The following is an 18,495-nucleotide window of genomic DNA, read 5'->3' as shown; positions in this document are numbered from 1 at the left end:
TTTCAATTATTAAGGTTGTTTGAATATGTCGGCTTTTTTTATTTGGTTTTTTGATTTCTAAATCTTATACACAAACAAGAGGGATTTAGATTTAGATTTAGATTGATAATGATTTTTTTTTTTAATTTAGAGTTATTATTATTACTATTATTATTTTGTGTTTTTTATAAACAAATACACTTGAATTTTAAGAGGTGCAGAATGCTTGAATTTTCTTTCTTATAAAGATTAAATGTTAGATAATTTTTAATTTTTTTTTTTATAAATTTAGAGTGGAATAATTATTTGGTAAATATTTTTTAAATATATTTATATATATAACACATTTATTTAAGAATTCAAAAAAGAAAATAAATTGAAGGAAACATACATTCTTAATTTTTCCTCTTTTACTTTCCTTCCTTTTTCAGCATTGTATCCTTTCCCTCACCCTTAATCCATGTACAGAAAAGAAGAAATATATAATATTGAGAGAGAAAAAAAAAAAAAAAAAAGACATGAAAGAAAAACATATAGATATCCAAAAATCTTTTTTATATCTCCTTGCGGAAATCTCGAGTGTATGTCCTAAGGCTCCCTGTCGGGTATTAAGAAACTTCGAACCCATAAAACCCCATCAGCTATAAAACTCCAAACCAGCGATGGAATCTGATTCTGCTCGGAGCTCAGGTCTTTCTTGGATTCTCAGTCCTCTGATGATGAGATCCACCGCCCCTCGAAGGCGTCGTCTCTCCGTTCTGGGACTCCTCCTCTGCTGTACGATTCTCACATTCTACACTCTCTTACTCCTCAGCCTCACTGCCGTTGTGCCTTCGCCGGAGCTCAGTTTTCCAGGAACTTTGCTGGAGACCAGCCTTCCGGTGGCGTCTCCGGAGATTCCGACTGAGGATGTCCAGAGTGCGAACTCAACTTCTCCGACCAAAGGCTCGGCGGAAATTCAGCGCCGCAAAATGCAGAAGGAGCTTCCGTGCGCGACAGTGGAAGAAATGGGGGAGGCGTTTGGGCACGTGTCTTGGAAGGAAAGCCTCAAAGTTAGGCGGTTGATTCGAGATCATTTCGCTTTGCACGGTTTGTTTTCTGGAATTTTGTTTCTGTCTGGTTGGTTACTTAGAAAACCGAGGAAAAAAGGGGGAAAATTTAATGCCTTTTTTTTCTTGTTATTTTTCTCTTAGGTTCGGTCGAGTAGAGACTGGAGAGACCATGATCAACTATTTAGGATTAAAAATTATGAATTTATTTTTGTTCCAAAATAAATTACAATCACATTTGCATAGTGGCATGGTTCAATAACTGTTGCTTATGAATTGCCCCTAGCTTAAAATGCTAGTTGATTTGATTCATAATTTGTGGGGATTTTGAAGATCTAGATGATATTGTTCATTGTATTACTTTCAGGTTTGAATCGTTGAACTTTTCTCATATAATCCTTTGTCAGATGCATTTGTTTCTGCTTGTGAAGATTAGTGACTGTTATAGACTGCATACATACATATGCATTACTGTTAATTTTGGTTGTACTGAACCTTGTAGATTGTAATTCAAAATTTCCAAGTGACTGAATAAGTTTTGTTGGATGAAATCAATTCATGCAACAACTGTGTATGGGTTCAGATGAATTGTATTTCACCATTAAGTTGTTCATTGTTTGTTTTCCTCTGTTGCTTGAAGCTCCTCGTCCTTGATCATATCATAGTTCTCATTATGGGAGTGATTATTGACCTGTCATGTGACTAGATCACCTTGAATGCATTTTGACGTGTACTTCTATTCTTGAAACCTCTGTTTGTTTTATCTGTTGTTTTCCCACATTAGCTTGAGAGTGGTGGGCAATGTGCATTACTGCTGTCATCAATAACCCATCCATCGACTCTTTATTTCTCTACATTCATTTTTTTTCTTTTTTTGTTTGTCATTTTATTTTTTTGAAAGAGATAGCTAATGAATCATTGCATTGAAGCCTTGAATTTCATCAATCTTCCTTATTTTGAGTTTCAATTAAGTCAACCCCCCATTGGCATTAGGATATATGGATGCTAATCTTTAGTTTCACCTGCAAAAAGAACAATTTTGTACAAAAAATTTCACCCTCCTGATATCTGGGCTTTTACAAAGCTGGATCTCATGAACCACAGACACCAACTTCTCTGGTTCCATTAAGAGAATCTTTGTTGTGTCTGTAAGCAATTGTGGCTTTTATATTAGAAAAGCAGATTAAAAACTGAGAATTTGTGTGCCCCTCAATTTGCTTTTCCCTTTTCCATGTCTGTGTTCTGCTTTGTTTCTGTGCTGGGAAATCCTTGGAATTTTTCCAGTATTAGTTGATTTCGCTTCTACTGTTTGTTTCAACTCATATATAGTTTGGAGTGTCAGATGTTCATTTGTTTGATTTCTATTTCAGGAGCTTCTAGAGTCCGAGAACTCCCACCTGAGCAGTTTTGCAAACAAGGTTTTGTGATTGGTAAAGCATCACAGGCAGGTTTTGGGAATGAAATGTACAAGATCTTAACCTCTGCGGCATTGAGTATTATGTTAAACCGTTCACTCATCATCGGGCAAACCAGGCATATTGGTTCTCCCTCCTGCCTTTCCTTTTTTACTAGAACAAATTTAAATTTGTCATACTATCACTTCAACCTGGATTTGTTTGTTCCACTGCCATATTGGTGATTCCAGTTGATTGCTCTTAAAAACTTTTTTGGCAGTGAAACTAATGACCTGCTTTATCTATTACCAAAATACCCTTTTATGAAATAACTATATATTAGAGTTTAGACCAGTCATAGTGGAATTTGACTTGGCAATAATTTAATCTGTGTTCTAATTATTGATCTGCTTCCTTATTTCAGGGGCAAATATCCATTTCAAAACTACATTTCTTACACAGACCTTTCCTTTACTATGAATGAAGTGAAGCATCTCTGGAGACGAAATGACTGTGTTGGTAAGTATGGAAGGCATCTGGTTATGAGGACAGATGATTTTGAGAAGCCTACAGAAACAAATGTCCTTTGCAGTAATTGGAGAAAATGGAAACAGCCGATCATATGGTAAACTGACCATATTACATATTTTTTTATTGATTTACCCATCACTATGTGTCAGGTATCATCATTGAGTATGAGAATTCTAATGGCAGGTTCAAAGGTACAACTGATGCTGTGGCAGCTCAGTTTTTCTTGAAGAACATACATCCTCAGATGAGGAAGGCTGCTTCTACATTATTTGGGAAACCAGGGTATCTTCAATCTAGGCCTAATACATTTGGGGAGCTGATGAGAGCTATCATATCTCCTTCAGAAAATGTCCAAGAAGCTGTGAATTGGACCCTTAGGGGAGGTCCGGATCCTCATATTACATTGCACATGCGCATGCTGATGAACAAGTAATTTATCTCAACATCTCCTGATTACTTCAAGATCTTTATGAGATGTCAATGTTTGGTAACACAAGCCTCTGGATGATTGATTTTTAGGTCTCCAAGAGCAGTAAATTCAGCATTAAGTTGCATTCAGAAGACCCTGTTCAGTAATCACCTAAAAGTGCCAAGGCCTCGTGTGGTTTTGGTCTCAGATACACCTTCTCTTATTAAAGACATTACACCAAAACTGAAGGAATTTTCTGAGGTAAATTGCTTGTTTAACAGCTTATATTCTTCATGGTTCACCACTTAAACCTCCATGTCTAAAATATGCGAAAGCAAGTTATGTGCACTATTAAACCGTTTTCATTGTGTGGCAAATCCTGTTTTACATGGCCAGGTTGTTCATTTTGACTACAATCTTTTCAGTGGAAAAATTTCAAGGGGAAAAGTAAATGATCTGCGTCAGTCAGAGTTTAGGGTGAAAGATTGGGGATCAGCACCTAGGTGGGTTGCATTTGTGGACTTCTTTCTTGCTTCACTGGCTAAACATGCTGTTGTTTCAGGCGCCCAAAGGCGTGTTGGAACTACCTATGCACAGCTAATTGCAGCACTGGCAGCAGCTCACCAACTTGGTATGCTTACACCATTCAGTGCTGCTGCATTACTTTAAAAAATGTCGCTTGATTTTTCAATTTTACAATTTATACTATTCCATTGTTTTTTTCAGAAGAGAACGATGCAACTGCATCAAAATTTTCGTTCTTCAGCAGTTTTCAAAGTAACTTGTTGAGGGAAGGCTTGCACCATCAAGTTGGTTGGGGACATGTATGGAACAGATTTGCAGGCCCCTTGAGTTGCCCCAGCCAACCCAAACAATGTGCTCTGACACCACTTCTAGCTCCTGCTTGGTGGGATGGGAATTTGCAATCGCCTATTCCACGAGACATCCGCAGATTGGAGCAGTATGGGGTCAAACTTTCCAGTTTTGGCATAGTGGATGAAAAGCGTCTCCATTCTTTCTGCAAGTCTCGGAAGACTATCGTTAAAACCATTCAAGTTACTCAGCAATGAAGCAGGTTGAATTATTCGTAACTAATTATGCCATTCTTTCTCTAAGTCCCGGAAACTATGGTTAGAACCTTTTAGAAATTAGAACTGCTTCACTCTCAAACGAAGCAGACTGAGTTGTACTTAAATATTCGGATATCTGTAGGGTATTAATTTATAGGGATAAGTTCCATTCTTTTTGTAAGTCTTGAAAAAAAACCATTGTTATAGGTAACTAAAAAATGAAGCTGAAGTAGGTTTAGTTGTACTTAAACCTTTGGCTTTTTATAACAATGAGTTTCAAGTTCAATTGTTCTATCCTTTTTCTTTGGTTCCAACTGCAAGTACTTTGCCTTAGTATACTGAATCTACTTCTATGTCAATCTGTTTCTCGGATAGATGAACAAACTTCACTGGGGTGGTGTCTTCCCCTTTTACGTGGAAATTCCTGATGCTGAGTCAGAGTGAGAGCTCAAAAGAGAGGAAGCCAAGGGAAGGAAAAATAAACCGTGAACTTGCTGTGATGAACACAAGCATGCACTGACACATGGACCGAAAAGGGTAATAATCAGGTTGGAGAGTTAGGCTCAGACCTGGAAACTGGGCTAGTCATTCTATGACTAGTTTGATCAAGAATATCAATCCATTTGGTAGTGATTTTAGGAAGTGTTTTTAAACTTTGTAATACTTGAAAATTTTTACCAAAAAAATTGTTTTTAAGTATTAAAAATGATAGAAACATTTCTTAAAATCACTGTTAAATAAATTTCAAGTCCTACATTGAATCGGGTTAATTGAGAATATAGTGTCGACTAGTGTTTGGATTATGACTATTTTCTTAGGGTTTTTTGATGGGATGTACAATGATGTCAAAGCTATTCCCAATTCCCCTCCACACATATCCAACAACTTAAACATTTGGACTAAAGCCTTGTTTTTCGAAAGGTCATTAGTTCATCGTTTATTTTCTAATCGACACCTAACCACTTAAGCTTTTGAGTCAATTGTTAGTTTACCTTTATTTTCCGATCAATTATTAGCTTACCTTTATCTTCCGATCAATACTCAACTACTTAAGCTTTCAAGTCGATTGTTAGTTCAATGATTATAATCACAGAAGCTTCAACCACAAATTTTCCCTTTCTTTGCATGATGAAAAGCTCAAAGCAAATCTTTCAAATCGATTGTTAGTTTAATGATTATAATCACAGAAGCTTCAACCACAAATTTTCCCTTTCTTCGCATGATGAAAAGCTCAAAGCAAATCCATGGTGTTTGAGTGCATCGTGGAAGTGACCCATCTTTTAAATGGGGAAACGCACAAAGCAAATGCATGGTGTTTTGGTGCCTAATGGCAATGGCCCTTTTCAATGAAAATGTTGCCTCTCTGTCTAGATCTTGGCCAAAAGTCACCCTATTTCTCATGACTTTCCCTTTCACACAGCACCTTTCTTTAATCTTTACACCACCTTTGAATCACATTCCTTAAATTTGTGAGCCTTCTAACACTGTCATGACTAAAACTAAAGCTCCAAATTCGTTTGAGTTCCAAGTCTGGATCCAGCTTCATAGCTAAATTTGTCACTTGGGATGAGAACCTTACCACCCTTCTCTGGTGGGATTGGGTAGTACATTAGCTATAGAACAAAGTGGAATCCACGCTAAAAGGTGCTTATACTTATCTATCTTTCTATACGATCTAAACCCAGTACGAATGGATGAGGCCCATAAGTAACAATATTTCGAATCCAAAGTTTCTAGTGTGTATGGCCAAAGGAGTCGATAGAGCCACCTGATGTATAAATATATTGGCCCCAACATCCATAGCTAACACATTCTTTTCTTGCGTGTCTCATCCTATCACCATAATTTTCAAGCATTTCCAAAGTCGGTTTCAAAAAGGCTTTTTGTTTTGGGCATGTATCAGCTAGAAGAAGTTAAAATAGCTTAAATCATAAGGTATACTTTTAAAAAAATAATAGAAAAGTAATATTTGCCTAATTTTTTAATTTTAATTTCATTAAAAAAAATGATTGGTAGGTTATTTTTTGGAACAAATTTGGGTTGTTTGTGGATGTTTTTATAATTTGATGTGTTTTTTTTTTTGGAATGATACAAGTAATAATTAAAAATATAAATGAATTGACAAAACTAAAAAATTGATAACTACTAAATATTTTTCTCAAAACTTATTTGAGACCCTTTAATCTTCATGAGTCAAATCAAACTGAGCCTGCGTTCCCTTTATTCGTCATCAAAAGGTTAAATTTTAAGTTCCTTTTATTCGTCATCAAAAGGTAAAATTTCAACCACTAATAAATGTTTCACGTACTCCCACCAATCTCATCTCACGCTGCCCTCATCAAGTCTTTTAGCTTTTCAGACAATAATTTTATTTCATGAATGAGGTAATGATATCTTCAACTTTTGGTAATGATTTATTTGTTTAATTCTAAAGTTATATCGTATAGGAAATAATCTTACCTATATCTAACACAAAATATAGATTAAAGAGAATAAATATTTGTCTAACTTTTATATTAAGCTCTATTTTTATTTTTATTTTTTTAATAAAATTACTTATATAGATATATAACTTAAAAAAATAACTTATGACTTTATTCATAATCTCATTTTGTAAATATTTTTAATTCGAAAAAGATGATGGATAGATTACCATTTTGAATAAATTTGAAGTATTTTTATAATTTCATATGGGTTTTTTTGGTAGTATGTTATGAGTAATTATTGAAAAATAAAATAAAATAAATTGAAGGTTTTAAATTTTATGTGGACATATAGAATTTGTATAAAAAATAACATTTTATTCTTCATAACAAAAAAATTAATAAAACATATTTGACAAATGAAAATTGTTTTGTGTTTTTATTTTTTAAGAACTCTAAACAACATGTTTTCAAATAATATGTTTTAATTATTTTTTATTATTTTTATTTGTTTTTTAATAATTATTTTTTAAAAAATATATATAAATATATAAAATTAAATTTTAACATATTTAAAAATATTAAAAATATATTTTAAGTTCTAACATATTTTTATTTTATAAAATATCATATAATAATTTTAAAAACGATTCTCTAAAAAGTGAAAACCACTTTTAAAAACAACTTATACAATCAAAGAACATAAGTTATCAACACAACTAATTTTTTAATTCCAATGCAGAATTTTACTCTTAAAAAAAACGAAAAATTATTATAAATTTTTTTTCTGAAAACTTATTTCAGACCCTTTATTCCTTATCAATCAAATCAAACCGAGCCTGACTCCTTTTAATCGTCATCCAAATGGTTAATTGTCAGCCACAAATAAAAGTTTCACTACGTCCCACCGATCTCATCTCCCACTGTCCTCATCAATTCCATAAGCTTTTCGGACACAACCATTCTTACTTCATGAATGAGGTAATGACATCTAACCAATTTGATTTGTTTGTTTAATTACAAAATTCTATCACGTAGGAAATCTCTTACCTATAAGACAACATCCACATTAAAGCGAAGTAATGTTTGTCCAACATTTATATTAACCTCTATTTTTAATTTTATTTTCTTTTAATAAATTATTTAAATAGATACGTAACTTAAAAAATTAACTTAATTAAGTTACGAGTTTATTTGAAAAGTATTTTAATTTTATTTATTTATTTTTTTGCATTTTTCTAATTCAAATTTAAAATATTTTCGGTTGGTTTTTTGTCTTAATAATTTAATAAGTTATTTTTTAAACATGTTATAAATAATAATTAAAAATATAAGAAATACTCTAGAAGCTTTTGAATTCCACATAAGTATATAATATTTTTTTATAAAGAATAAATTATAAAAAAATTAAGATTTTATTTGATAATTATTTTGAAAATGGTTTTTAAAAAGTTTTCTTTAATATATTTTTAATTATACTTTATATTTTATATAATTATTTTTTTAAAACCAAATCTTAAAAATTAAATAAAAGATATTTTTTGAAAATACTTTATTTTTCATAAATGAATGATTAAAAACAACTGTTTAAATGTTGTTTTCTGGAAACTTTTTTGTTTTTTGAAACACTTTATTTCTCATGAGTCAAATCAACCTAACCAAACAACCTTTAATCGTCACCAAAAAGGTTAATTTTCATTTTTCAACAACAAATAAAAGTTTCACACACTCCCAGCCATCTCTATGTCACCCTGCTCTCAGCAATTCCATTAGCTTTTGGGACTCAATCATTTCACTTCATGAATGAGGCAATGATATCTAATCAACTTCTAATATTCATTTATTTATTTTATATACTTCAAATGCGAAGAATAATATTTCTAAAGTATGTTAAGATAATTTCCAAAACCATAAAGAAGAATATCCTATAGTTCCATCGTTGTCACTCATCTGCCTAGCAATACTGATGATATGGTGGGCCACAGTTCCACTCGATACAAACTTTCCAGTCATTTGACACTAGAGACAGAATCTCAACGTTTTCCATTATTTTGAGTTTAGTGAGCCATTTTCTCCGTTTGGTATGGCAACAGGCTCACATGCTTCTCTACCATGGCCAATTAGTGGATAAAACTCGTTCAGTTTCTGGAAAACCCCATTCTCAACATGCTAAGGTGAAGATTCATTACTACCCCACAAGTAGATTGGTTTGAAAACTAGAATTATTCAATTCACTTTTTCACTTTTTGTTAGACTCTTTCTATTAAGTTGTTTAATTATGACACTTAGTGATGATATTATTAATTAATTTCCTCCACGAACCTACAGTATTATTCTAATGTGTGTGTCCGCATCGTTAATCCCATGGCATTTGGTAAAGTAATTGATTAGGTTCTCCCACTTGACCCGTAATCCCGACATCAAAGCTTTTTAAGAAAGAAAGATTATTAGATTTGTACGTAGGGATCACGACACGAAATTAATATTTTTATGAAAAATTATTGAGTCTGTCATTATCTAATTGATTAGCTCCATGTAAATTGTTCACTTATTACATGTGGTATCATAAACTTGGTTTGAACTCACCCTTTGTTTATTTCCTCCAAAGAAGGTTTTTCAAACCGAAGAGGTGTTATTAAATTAAATTTAAGTCTTTAATTAGTGACCGCTTACCTTATCTAGGAGATCATTAGGCCTATGAATAAAAAAAATACGAATAAGGATCCATTTTGAGCAATCAAATAAAGACACATGAAGAAGCAGTAGAAACATGGTTTATTTCTTCTTAAACCTCAAAGTCAAAGAGAGACTTGGGGTTTTGATTAATCACCAATTCTAAATGTGAATCACATTCTAAAGCTAATAAGAATAATAATAGAATATTCATTTTCATTCTTCCATTTTGACCTACCAATAATACCATATGATTACCACATGATTGATTATTCTTTTGCATATTTTCCAATTTTAGTACTTCCATGGGTCATGGAGTACCAAAAAACCCCACTCCTGCATCATTTATTTCCTTAAGCCTCAAACAAAAAAAAAGGGACACTTGGAGCTTAAATTCTAGTGAAAGGAACATAAGTATTATTTTATAAATTTACTAAACCCTCCTATGATTGAAGGTCATGCAGTACCTATCTTTGTGTCCCAATTCTTATGAACCAAACACCCCTTTATTTCGTTTTCTATAGATAGACATGGTATGTGGGAAAGATAGAAAGCTAGCTCATGATTATTAAATCTTTAACACATGCATTATAGAGTTTTTTGGCCCTTTGTTCTTTACTCCTTTTCAAATGTTTGAGAACACCTTTCCGTTAATTCAAAAGACATGGTTCAAACACGTCTACGTGAACCACACTTTTCTCAATTGTTTTGCATGGATGAGAGAGGGAAGGGTCATATCATCAATTAATCAACCTCATCCCCATGAGGTGCCGAATTCTTATTGGCTACCCATAATGTGGAATACCTGGTCATAAAGGATGATTCTTTCTTTATGATCAAAGCCCAAAGACGACGTCAATCATTTAGCAAAGGAGATAAACTTCTCTCATTGCATCACCCAAAAGAACCCACTGAAATAAGAAAGATATAATAATATAATGGACAATCACCCTCAATATTTCTCATAACACCCAACAATTTAATATAATGATGATAATAAATAATCATTAGTTACATACGATAAAGACACCATATGATCATCCCCAATTACACAAGATACAGATGGAGATTTAGAGGGACACACACACATAAAACAGAAAAGAGACTACTAATTAACATGGCCATGTCGCAAGGCCATGCATATCGAATGAAATTAAAACCGTAGCTACGTGGGAAGTGGGAAGCCTTTGTTTTATTACAGAGCAACTATGACTTCAAGGCCTGTGGTGCCATGTCCTTCATTGCTGTGCTGCTGGTTAGTTAGGTTCACTTCTGAGCACACCATTGTGCTAAGCTTCACAACGTCAATGATTTGTTCGGATAGTTCAGGCAATTTCTCGTTTTCCAGAACTTTCTTCCTGTTTCTGTAGATTAAGTAGAGGACCATCTGAACAATCCCGAAGACGAAGCCCAGGATGTTTGGACCCTGTTGAGGTAAAGAGAGAAATAATATTGGAATACTAAAAATTTGATGTAGGTAATTAGTAAGGAATATTAATGGAGGGTTAGAGTACTCACAGCAATGTAAAAGTCTTTGAGCATCAGACCATAAAAGAACCACATTACAGCACTCAATGTGAGGAAAAAAGATAGAAGAAATGGCATGTACTCAACGCTCTTGGTTCGGATAACTTGTCTCTGTAGATAAAAATGATAAAATGGGTATGAAAAATGGTTATATTATAAGAAAAATGGTCATATTTCTTCAAGGAGAAGCCATAATATACTCACCATGATGCAAAGGGGTGCAAGGAAAACGCTTAGCGAGAACACGAGACAAACCCATCCAAGAATACGGACACGGTTAGCGCCTTCAGCTAGGAGGAGGGTTAGGAGCAGGATGGAACCGAATCCGCAGATATTCATTAGAAAAACGAGTTTCACAGTCGTGATCTGCAAATATTTAGAATATATGTATAATATTCTTGTGGAAATAAACTTCGAATAAATAAATAAATAAAAAAGAAAGAAAAGAAAGGTTGTTGCTAATACCCTAGCCTTCTTCGGTGCATACACAAGGAACATAACAATGTAGCTGGTCTCAATGACGCAGCCAACGGAGTTGATGGTGATGAGAAGGCTAGCATCAGTGTTAAGGAAGGCATAGTATATCCAAAGCATAGCACTGAATAATGCAACCACGTAGGGAACAGACTGAAACCCTTCAGTGGATTTCCTTTTGTAAATTTGGTAGAAAGTCGGCCTGCGGCGAAAATTAAAGAAGGGATTGTTATTCTTTTGTGTAAATTATCATTGATCGTGTAAAGAAACCTCGAAGATCATTAAAGAAGAATAGAAAGTAAAGGACTTACAGTGGAGCAAGGTACACCATGAATGAGATGAGGTTACCTGCAAATAAATTAATGGAAAAGGAGAAAAAACAATTAGTTCTTTATGAATAGCATGACCGTTACCCCTTGCTACATTGCACTACCTCAAAACATACAAGTATAATTCTAAAATTAAAGTAAAAACATCATCAACTCAATTATCAAGCCTAAAACATGTGAGTATGTATGTATGCATGGTCTCTTCAGAAATTCAATTCGGGTTATGCTACGAAAGGTAGATTCTTTTATTTTCGGGTATGACCGCGAGATCACCGACATACTAGAAGATGAAGATGAGAAAAATTAAAGAGGAAGAAGAGGAGGAGGAGGATAAGGTGGCAAAAGAGAGAGACTGTAATAATTTCTACCTAGGATGCCGAAGATAAAAACCAAAGGATGGTGAATGGGAAACAAGGCCATCTCTTCAGCTGGGAGGTGGGCAAGGACAGAATGCAGAAGGGGTTTTTCTTCTACAAGCTCACAATTTGAGGATTGATGCAGAAGGGGCATTTATATAGGGAGGGGGGATTGAATTAAGTCTTGTTTGCATGTGAGAATGGTGGATCAATAGAACAGTAGGTGGTGTGAGATCTTTTGCTCTCCTTTCCAGTTGTTAAAATCCAATTACGTTATCACATTCCAAACAGCTTTCCCCGGGCTAATGCCTCTTTATCCATATTAAGCTTTTTTTTTCTCAAACAGAAGCCCTCTAACATCACCTATACCCTACTTGTCAGTGCCATTCAGAGAACACCCCCAAACTATTGGGGACCCACCTCGGTTCTTTATGATGTGTCACCCACCAAATGGTTTAAGCTGTACAACTCATACATAGAGTTCCAGAGGTTTTTGATATAAAACTTGTATATTCTTTCTCAATGTGAGCCTCATCTTATCAAAGGAAACACATCCATAATGCTCCAATTTCCAATCTGCTCATTTGCATTCTTTTCTTTTTAAGGGACAATCTCAAATGGCTCTACCACTAGGCCAATAATTTCATTTATTTAGAATGAGGGATGTCATCATCGGATCAAGATTAAGATGAGGATAAGTTTCAGATGAAGCTCCGGCCAGCTCCCTCGCTTTAAAATTATGCTTTTACATCCTTTTTCTTAGGCTGACATCGCAGTAGTACTATGGTTGTTGCATGCCACTTGATCCATCAGCCCCAGTACTGGTAACGGTTTCATTGTTAGAGCAGCCTAACCCACTTTCCCAATCTCTCCTCAAGATATATCCTAGAAGGTTTGAGACTTCTCTATCGTTTATTTGGATTCCACTAAGGGACTTTATGATGTGTAATGCACTTGATGGACTGAGCTCTGCCATAGATTTACTCAATTTGCATAAAGAATCAATCCAAGGGCGGACAGGAGCCCTCAGCATCAAGATGGAAGCCCTGCTGTTATACCCAAAACAAGAAACAACTTTTGTCAGTTGACTCGGAGCCACCATGCCCAATCCTAAATATATGTACCCAGCGTTTCTGTGTACTCCTAGTAGTGGAAGCAGAGGATGACATGTCACTGGCTTGCGCATATCTGGCGCCTAACACATCAATCTAAACACGGTAAAATGATAGGAAAGTCCACGTACCCTCCCAACAGCCTAACACATTATTTATCCCCTCGCACTGTTTTTGGTTTTTCTGAAAAAGGAAAGCGCATGGATTTCGTATTACATCAGCTTTGTGGACTCGGTGTTTACATCTTTAATTTCCCAAAAGGTTTGAAGTTAAAAATCTTCCACGTTTCTCCCTTCATCATACTGAGAATATTTGAAATTTAGCCACGAAGTTGTATACTTGTATGCATATGATTAGATATTTTGAACTGTTAAATTAAGGATTAGTTCGAATCTATTAGGAGTTTTGGAAAATTGAAAAAGTGGTTAAATTCCATGCCCCTGGACATTCCCTCTAAGCCAATCTATGTACAATATTGTACAGCCTTGCGGGGAATAATCTCTGAAAATAGACATCTGTATCACTGTGTCTAGCTATATCAACCATGTCCTTGAATTTCCAAAAACGAGAAAAGCTCCTTCTTTCCCTAAAATCTCCAGGGTATGTTCTTGGCACTGCTGGAATAACTCACCGTCATACCATGTCTCAAATTGGTTTGCCTTTAGTTGTACAGATTCCATCTTTATGCCACAATTTTTGGGTATGTATATATGAAATCTTGTCAGATTCTTGCTTTATGGTACAATTTTGGGGAATGTACATATGAAATTAATCCAAATTCAAGCACTTTGATCTAAAGTTTATCTGTCTAAGACACGTAATGTTTTATGTATAGCACTCCTTCCCTCAAAACCAATAAAATTTGTGCCTTGCATTTCTTGTTTCTCAGGCCATGCATATCCTCAAGAATTAAAGTCTTTTAATTAATTTGTAGGCTAATCACAAAGCAAATTAAACAATAAAACCTTTAGTGAGCAAAGTTTCGGATTACGTGAGGCTGACGACTTGGGAGAATATTTAAAAACAAAGCACCCAATCTTTTTAATGTTGCTATCCTAATAGTTCCTCCAACAGATTCAGCGAGACGTCATGTAATCTCAACACTTACATATTGTATATTTGCTAAGAGAAATATCTTGGCAAATCCATGAAAGAATCCAACACTAGTACTAGTCTTTTTAAAAAGCAGTCTAGATATGCCCGACAATCGTTCAGTCCCACATCGTCTTTAGGATATAAAAAATTTTGAAAAAAATCATGCTTTTCTTCTGAATTTGGAGGTTTTCAAATATGAGAGATATATCCCATTATCATCGCGAAGAAAAGGACAAAGAAAAAGCAATATATTCTCAATCAACATGGCTCCTTGATTCAGTGCATGAGAAGTTGAACATTGCATAATATAGTAGGAAATAAGCTTACAGTAGTAGTTCTCATACTCTCCCGACCCATCTTTATACAGAGGTATGAAATACAGGAACATAAAGAAACTAGTAATTACTTCACATGCATATGATATAACTAAAAGTTTTTACATGCACTTAATTATTCAAACTCTCGATCCGTCGGTCGGTCGGTCGATGTTCACATGCACTTCACTAATCAAACCCGGTTCGATCCTCCCATGCTTTCCTCAGCATGCTCGGTTTCCTTACGCGCATTTTGACCATTTCCGCCTTCATTTTCAACACAATTGGGCTGCAGGGTGGACACCGGGTGTACCTCAGGAGTAGAGTTAGTGTTTAGCTTCACAATATCGATAACTTGTTCGGGCAGCTTCGGCTCTTTGGTAACGGGGGTGCTGTTCCTGTACATGGCGTAGAGTATCATCTGAATCAACCCAAAGACGAAACCCAGTGTGTTCGGCATCTGTTATTTTGAAAGAACCAGCATTAGAGTAGGAAATAAGAGGCAGAAAGGGAAATTAAGATAGTTTTTCTTAGACGATGATCCATGAAACTTAATACTTAATACTTAACCATTAACGATTTAAAGTGATCTTAAGTAAAATTATACTTAGATTATGAAACCATTAAATTGATTTAGCGAAGTTGTTTATCATTTTTTAGTTATAATATTAAGTTACTTTATCATATATGCTTAATAAATTAATATATGCTTAATAAATTAGGTCAGTATGATACTACTTTTAAAAAGTATTTATAATATTTTTTAGTACTTAAAAATAATTCTTTTCATAAAAAGTTTTTAAGTTAGAAATGTGAGAAGTGTTCTCTAAAATCATTGCTAAAAGGATTTTAAATTACTTATTAAATCATTAAGTTGGCAAAGAAAGAATTTTTAAGGACAAAAAGCAGCTTCATCAGAATTTAGTAACGATGTAAAGATTAAATGATTCGATCTTTCAGAGATAGAGCAGTTACCGCAATGTATAAGTCCATCTGTAGGATGCCATAGAAGAACCACCCGACTGCACTTAGAGTGAGGCAAATCGATAAAGGCAACGGCATAAACTCCACGCTCTTGGTTCGAATCACCAATCTCTGTAGAGTTCATAGAATAAGATAATTAAGTATACTTACAGTTACTTTTATAGGGAAACCTATAAAGATTAGCAGTATTAAAATTTTCTTTTTCTGTTTTTAGTATTTCTCTTAATCCAAACAGATATAAAAAAAAAAAAAGAAGAGGAGTGCATAATCTCATGCACGTAGAGAATACTTGCCATAATGCTCAAAGGCGCTGCGAATACGCTCACAGCGAATATGAGACACACCCATCCAACAGCTTTCACACGGTGTGGGCGTTTTACCATGAAGTTGGTAACGATAAGAATCAAGCAAAATGCTCCAAGGTTTATTAGAAGAAGTAGCCTTAGAGTTAGGATCTGCCATTGGAGATGAAGACTTCGATTAAGAAAATATTTGAAATATAAAAGTAATTAACTTAATCAAAAGGGAAGGGAAATCTATTTCTTTTTTCTCATTTTGTTGGTACCCTAGCTCGCCTTGGCGCAAAAATGAGGTAGATGCTGATGTAAATAATCTCTATAAAACAACCAAACCCGTTGACGGAGAGGAGAAAGGATGCGTTCGTATTAACCAATCCGTAGTACATCCAAAGCATTGCGCTGAACAGCGCAATAACATAAGGAACCGATTGAAACCCTTCTGTGGATTTCTTCTTAATAACCCTAGTAAATGTCGGTCTGCAAGGAAGTTAAAATTTTCAATTAAAATTAGTCTAGGCCAAACTTCCATCGTTTGGTGCTCAATTGATTTCTACCACATAAGAACATATCTAATAATAAGAAATAACTTACATAGGAGCAAGATACACCAAGAATGACATGAGGTTACCTGCACATCGACACAAAAGCGAAGATCAATTCATGTAAGGGAAAAAAAATTATTTTATAGTGATTTTAGAAAGTATTTCTAATATTTGTAACGCTGAAAAACAGAATCACGACAAGACGATTCTAATTATAGATATATATTAGATAATATATATAGTCCCTGTATACCTAGAATCCCAGAGGCAAACACCCATGGATGGTGACCAACTGTGAACATGGCCATCCCTTCAGCTCTCTCCAAAGAAGAGTGGATGACAACTGATTATTAGGGAAAAGACCCTGCTCGCTCTCTCACTCACCCAAAGCTGAAATGCTGGTGAGGCATTGAGCTTGCATGTGAGCTATAAATAGAGGGGGAAAAGGTGAGCTTTTGCATGAAGGGTGGAGGATTGTCACTGTAGCAGGTGGCAGCGTAGGATACAGAGACGGGGCATTTGCTGGCGAACACAAGCATAAAATGAACCAAGTACTAATTAACTATTAATCCCACTTCCAAATTGCTGTCGAAATCTTCCCTTAAACTATGAAAAGTTTGCCACTATTACAGCACTTACTATGGTTTTAAGCCTTTTCCTTGGCATCCCATTTGACGTTACGACTTCCATGTACAAATCCTCCAACCACAACCCTTCTTACCCATTAATATATTTGTAACAAAAGAAACATCACTAATCTGAGTGTCATCAGCAAATGCTATTGCGTTTTATCTCATAGCTTTCGTTAATTTTGAATGTTCTAAGATTCTCATTGTCGAAAGTCTGCTATATTTGATCTATTAACAAGGGCATGCGCAAATACCTGAAACTCGTTTAAGAATACTAAACCCTTCCACTAACTCCCATCTTTTGGCTTCTCTTTCGTCCTTTTGCTATAGCGAAGTTGTTGTACGGATCTTATACTAGGACGACAGTTCAAAGAATGAAATAATTTAAGGTTGACGGTCTATTTTAGGTAGGTAAGAAAGGGCTTGGAACTGGCAGGTGTAGAGTAGTACATTATTTTTTATCAGAAGGTGGAGAGTAGAATATAGAGACCACTTTTAAAAGATAAGATTAACTTAGATTAGTATATCCCCTGAGATTTTTTGAACGATCAAATCGTAGATCTTAGTATGCCACGAGATTTCGTATCAATTAATTGGAATTCTAGCCAATTATGCTAAGTTTCAAAGTTAATCTTTTGACCATATAGAATTCATTTGCGGGATTTGGGATTTCTTGCTCCAAATGATATCAATTAGCATATAAAGCAACCAAACAAAGCCAAAATAATTTTGACTTATTTTAGCTTGGTGGAAGCGTGTGGGAACTTATTCCATGAATTGAATGACAGCTAATTGAAGCAATTACTAGCTAACAAGCATGCATAAGATTCATGTGTAACCTCAAACATACTACAAAATTCAAATTCTTTTAGAATATGTCTGGTTCCTAGAAAATAAAAAGAACAAAATGTTAAGCATTTGATTTTAGCGTAAAAAGTATAAAAGAAAATTAAATATAATTAAAAATTTACATATTTTCAAATTATTTAATTTTTATATAATTAAAAGAATTAGATAAATGAAATGAGTTTGTTAACTAGTAATTGCTTCAATTAAGTCTTTTAATTCATGGAATAAGGCATACGTGAAACATGAAGCATATCACATAACTTAAATAAAATATTAAGAAAAGAAAAAATATACATCAAGAAAAATTATTTTCTTACATCTAGTTTTATTATAAAAGAAATAAGAAATAAAATCAAATATAATTAAAATCAATTAAAAATTTATATATATTTTAATTATTTAATCTTTATATACAAGAGTTTTATAAGTGAAATGAATCTCGTGAATGATTAAGAAT

At 34.2% G+C, this 18,495-nt stretch overlaps 3 protein-coding genes across 5 annotated transcripts; 1 reads left to right on the top strand and 2 right to left on the bottom strand.

The window, feature by feature from the left end:
• The first annotated feature begins 530 nt into the window (after window positions 1–530).
• Window positions 531–5,068, top strand: LOC100267986 (uncharacterized). Of its 3 annotated transcripts, none has more exons than XM_019226433.2 (8): window positions 531–1,068; window positions 2,399–2,561; window positions 2,847–3,047; window positions 3,137–3,382; window positions 3,473–3,623; window positions 3,759–3,865; window positions 3,925–3,993; window positions 4,089–4,204. In XM_019226433.2, coding segments are annotated over exons 1-8 (1,365 nt in total). In that variant the 5' UTR covers window positions 531–641; the 3' UTR covers window positions 4,090–4,204. The 3 variants fall into 3 exon arrangements, with proteins under 3 accessions (XP_019081978.1, XP_059590114.1, XP_010663780.1); XM_059734131.1 differs by adding an exon at window positions 4,808–5,068 and having other exon boundaries at window positions 532–1,068; window positions 3,759–3,993; window positions 4,089–4,437; XM_010665478.3 differs by having other exon boundaries at window positions 532–1,068; window positions 3,759–3,993; window positions 4,089–4,726.
• Window positions 5,069–10,486: 5,418 nt separating this feature from the next.
• On the bottom strand, window positions 10,487–12,568 carry LOC100267921 (bidirectional sugar transporter SWEET10). Its single transcript, XM_002284208.4, has 6 exons — window positions 12,227–12,568; window positions 11,841–11,877; window positions 11,521–11,731; window positions 11,260–11,421; window positions 11,047–11,166; window positions 10,487–10,954 (listed from the first exon to the last, which is right to left on the bottom strand). The coding sequence occupies exons 1-6, from the start codon at window positions 12,366–12,368 to the stop codon at window positions 10,724–10,726; spliced, it is 903 nt and encodes a 300-aa protein (XP_002284244.2). The 5' UTR covers window positions 12,369–12,568; the 3' UTR covers window positions 10,487–10,723.
• Window positions 12,569–14,696: 2,128 nt separating this feature from the next.
• LOC100262834 (bidirectional sugar transporter SWEET14) lies at window positions 14,697–16,976 on the bottom strand. The gene is made up of 6 exons (XM_002280563.4): window positions 16,814–16,976; window positions 16,610–16,646; window positions 16,285–16,495; window positions 16,013–16,174; window positions 15,711–15,830; window positions 14,697–15,195 (listed from the first exon to the last, which is right to left on the bottom strand). Exons 1-6 carry the CDS (start codon window positions 16,866–16,868, stop codon window positions 14,929–14,931), a joined length of 852 nt encoding a protein of 283 aa, XP_002280599.1. The 5' UTR covers window positions 16,869–16,976; the 3' UTR covers window positions 14,697–14,928.
• Between the last annotated feature and the right edge of the window lie 1,519 nt (window positions 16,977–18,495).

Source organism: Vitis vinifera, chromosome 17 (assembly GCF_030704535.1).
Source record: "Vitis vinifera cultivar Pinot Noir 40024 chromosome 17, ASM3070453v1".
In the NCBI taxonomy this organism is placed as follows: domain Eukaryota; kingdom Viridiplantae; phylum Streptophyta; class Magnoliopsida; order Vitales; family Vitaceae; genus Vitis; species Vitis vinifera.
Note: the sequence above shows the minus strand (reverse complement) of the source record. Positions and strands in the feature narration are given on the sequence as shown.

Bases quoted from the DNA above. Each gene is read 5' to 3' on its own strand.
- LOC100267986 (XM_059734131.1), top strand. From the start codon at position 642: ATGGAATCTGATTCTGCTCGGAGCTCAGGTCTTTCTTGGATTCTCAGT. The intron at 2,562-2,846 runs GCATATTGGTTC...TCCTTATTTCAG, and splicing joins CTCATCATCGGGCAAACCAG to GGGCAAATATCCATTTCAAA. The intron at 3,383-3,472 runs GTAATTTATCTC...ATTGATTTTTAG, and splicing joins ATGCGCATGCTGATGAACAA to GTCTCCAAGAGCAGTAAATT.
- LOC100262834 (XM_002280563.4), bottom strand. From the start codon at position 16,868: ATGGCCATGTTCACAGTTGGTCACCATCCATGGGTGTTTGCCTCTGGG. The intron at 16,496-16,609 runs GTAAGTTATTTC...ACTTCCTTGCAG, and splicing joins TTGGTGTATCTTGCTCCTAT to ACCGACATTTACTAGGGTTA. The intron at 15,831-16,012 runs GCAAGTATTCTC...TGAACTCTACAG, and splicing joins CAGCGCCTTTGAGCATTATG to AGATTGGTGATTCGAACCAA.
- LOC100267921 (XM_002284208.4), bottom strand. From the start codon at position 12,368: ATGCCCCTTCTGCATCAATCCTCAAATTGTGAGCTTGTAGAAGAAAAA. The intron at 11,878-12,226 runs GTAGAAATTATT...ATTTATTTGCAG, and splicing joins TTTTATCTTCGGCATCCTAG to GTAACCTCATCTCATTCATG. The intron at 11,732-11,840 runs GTAAGTCCTTTA...TTTTCGCCGCAG, and splicing joins ATGGTGTACCTTGCTCCACT to GCCGACTTTCTACCAAATTT.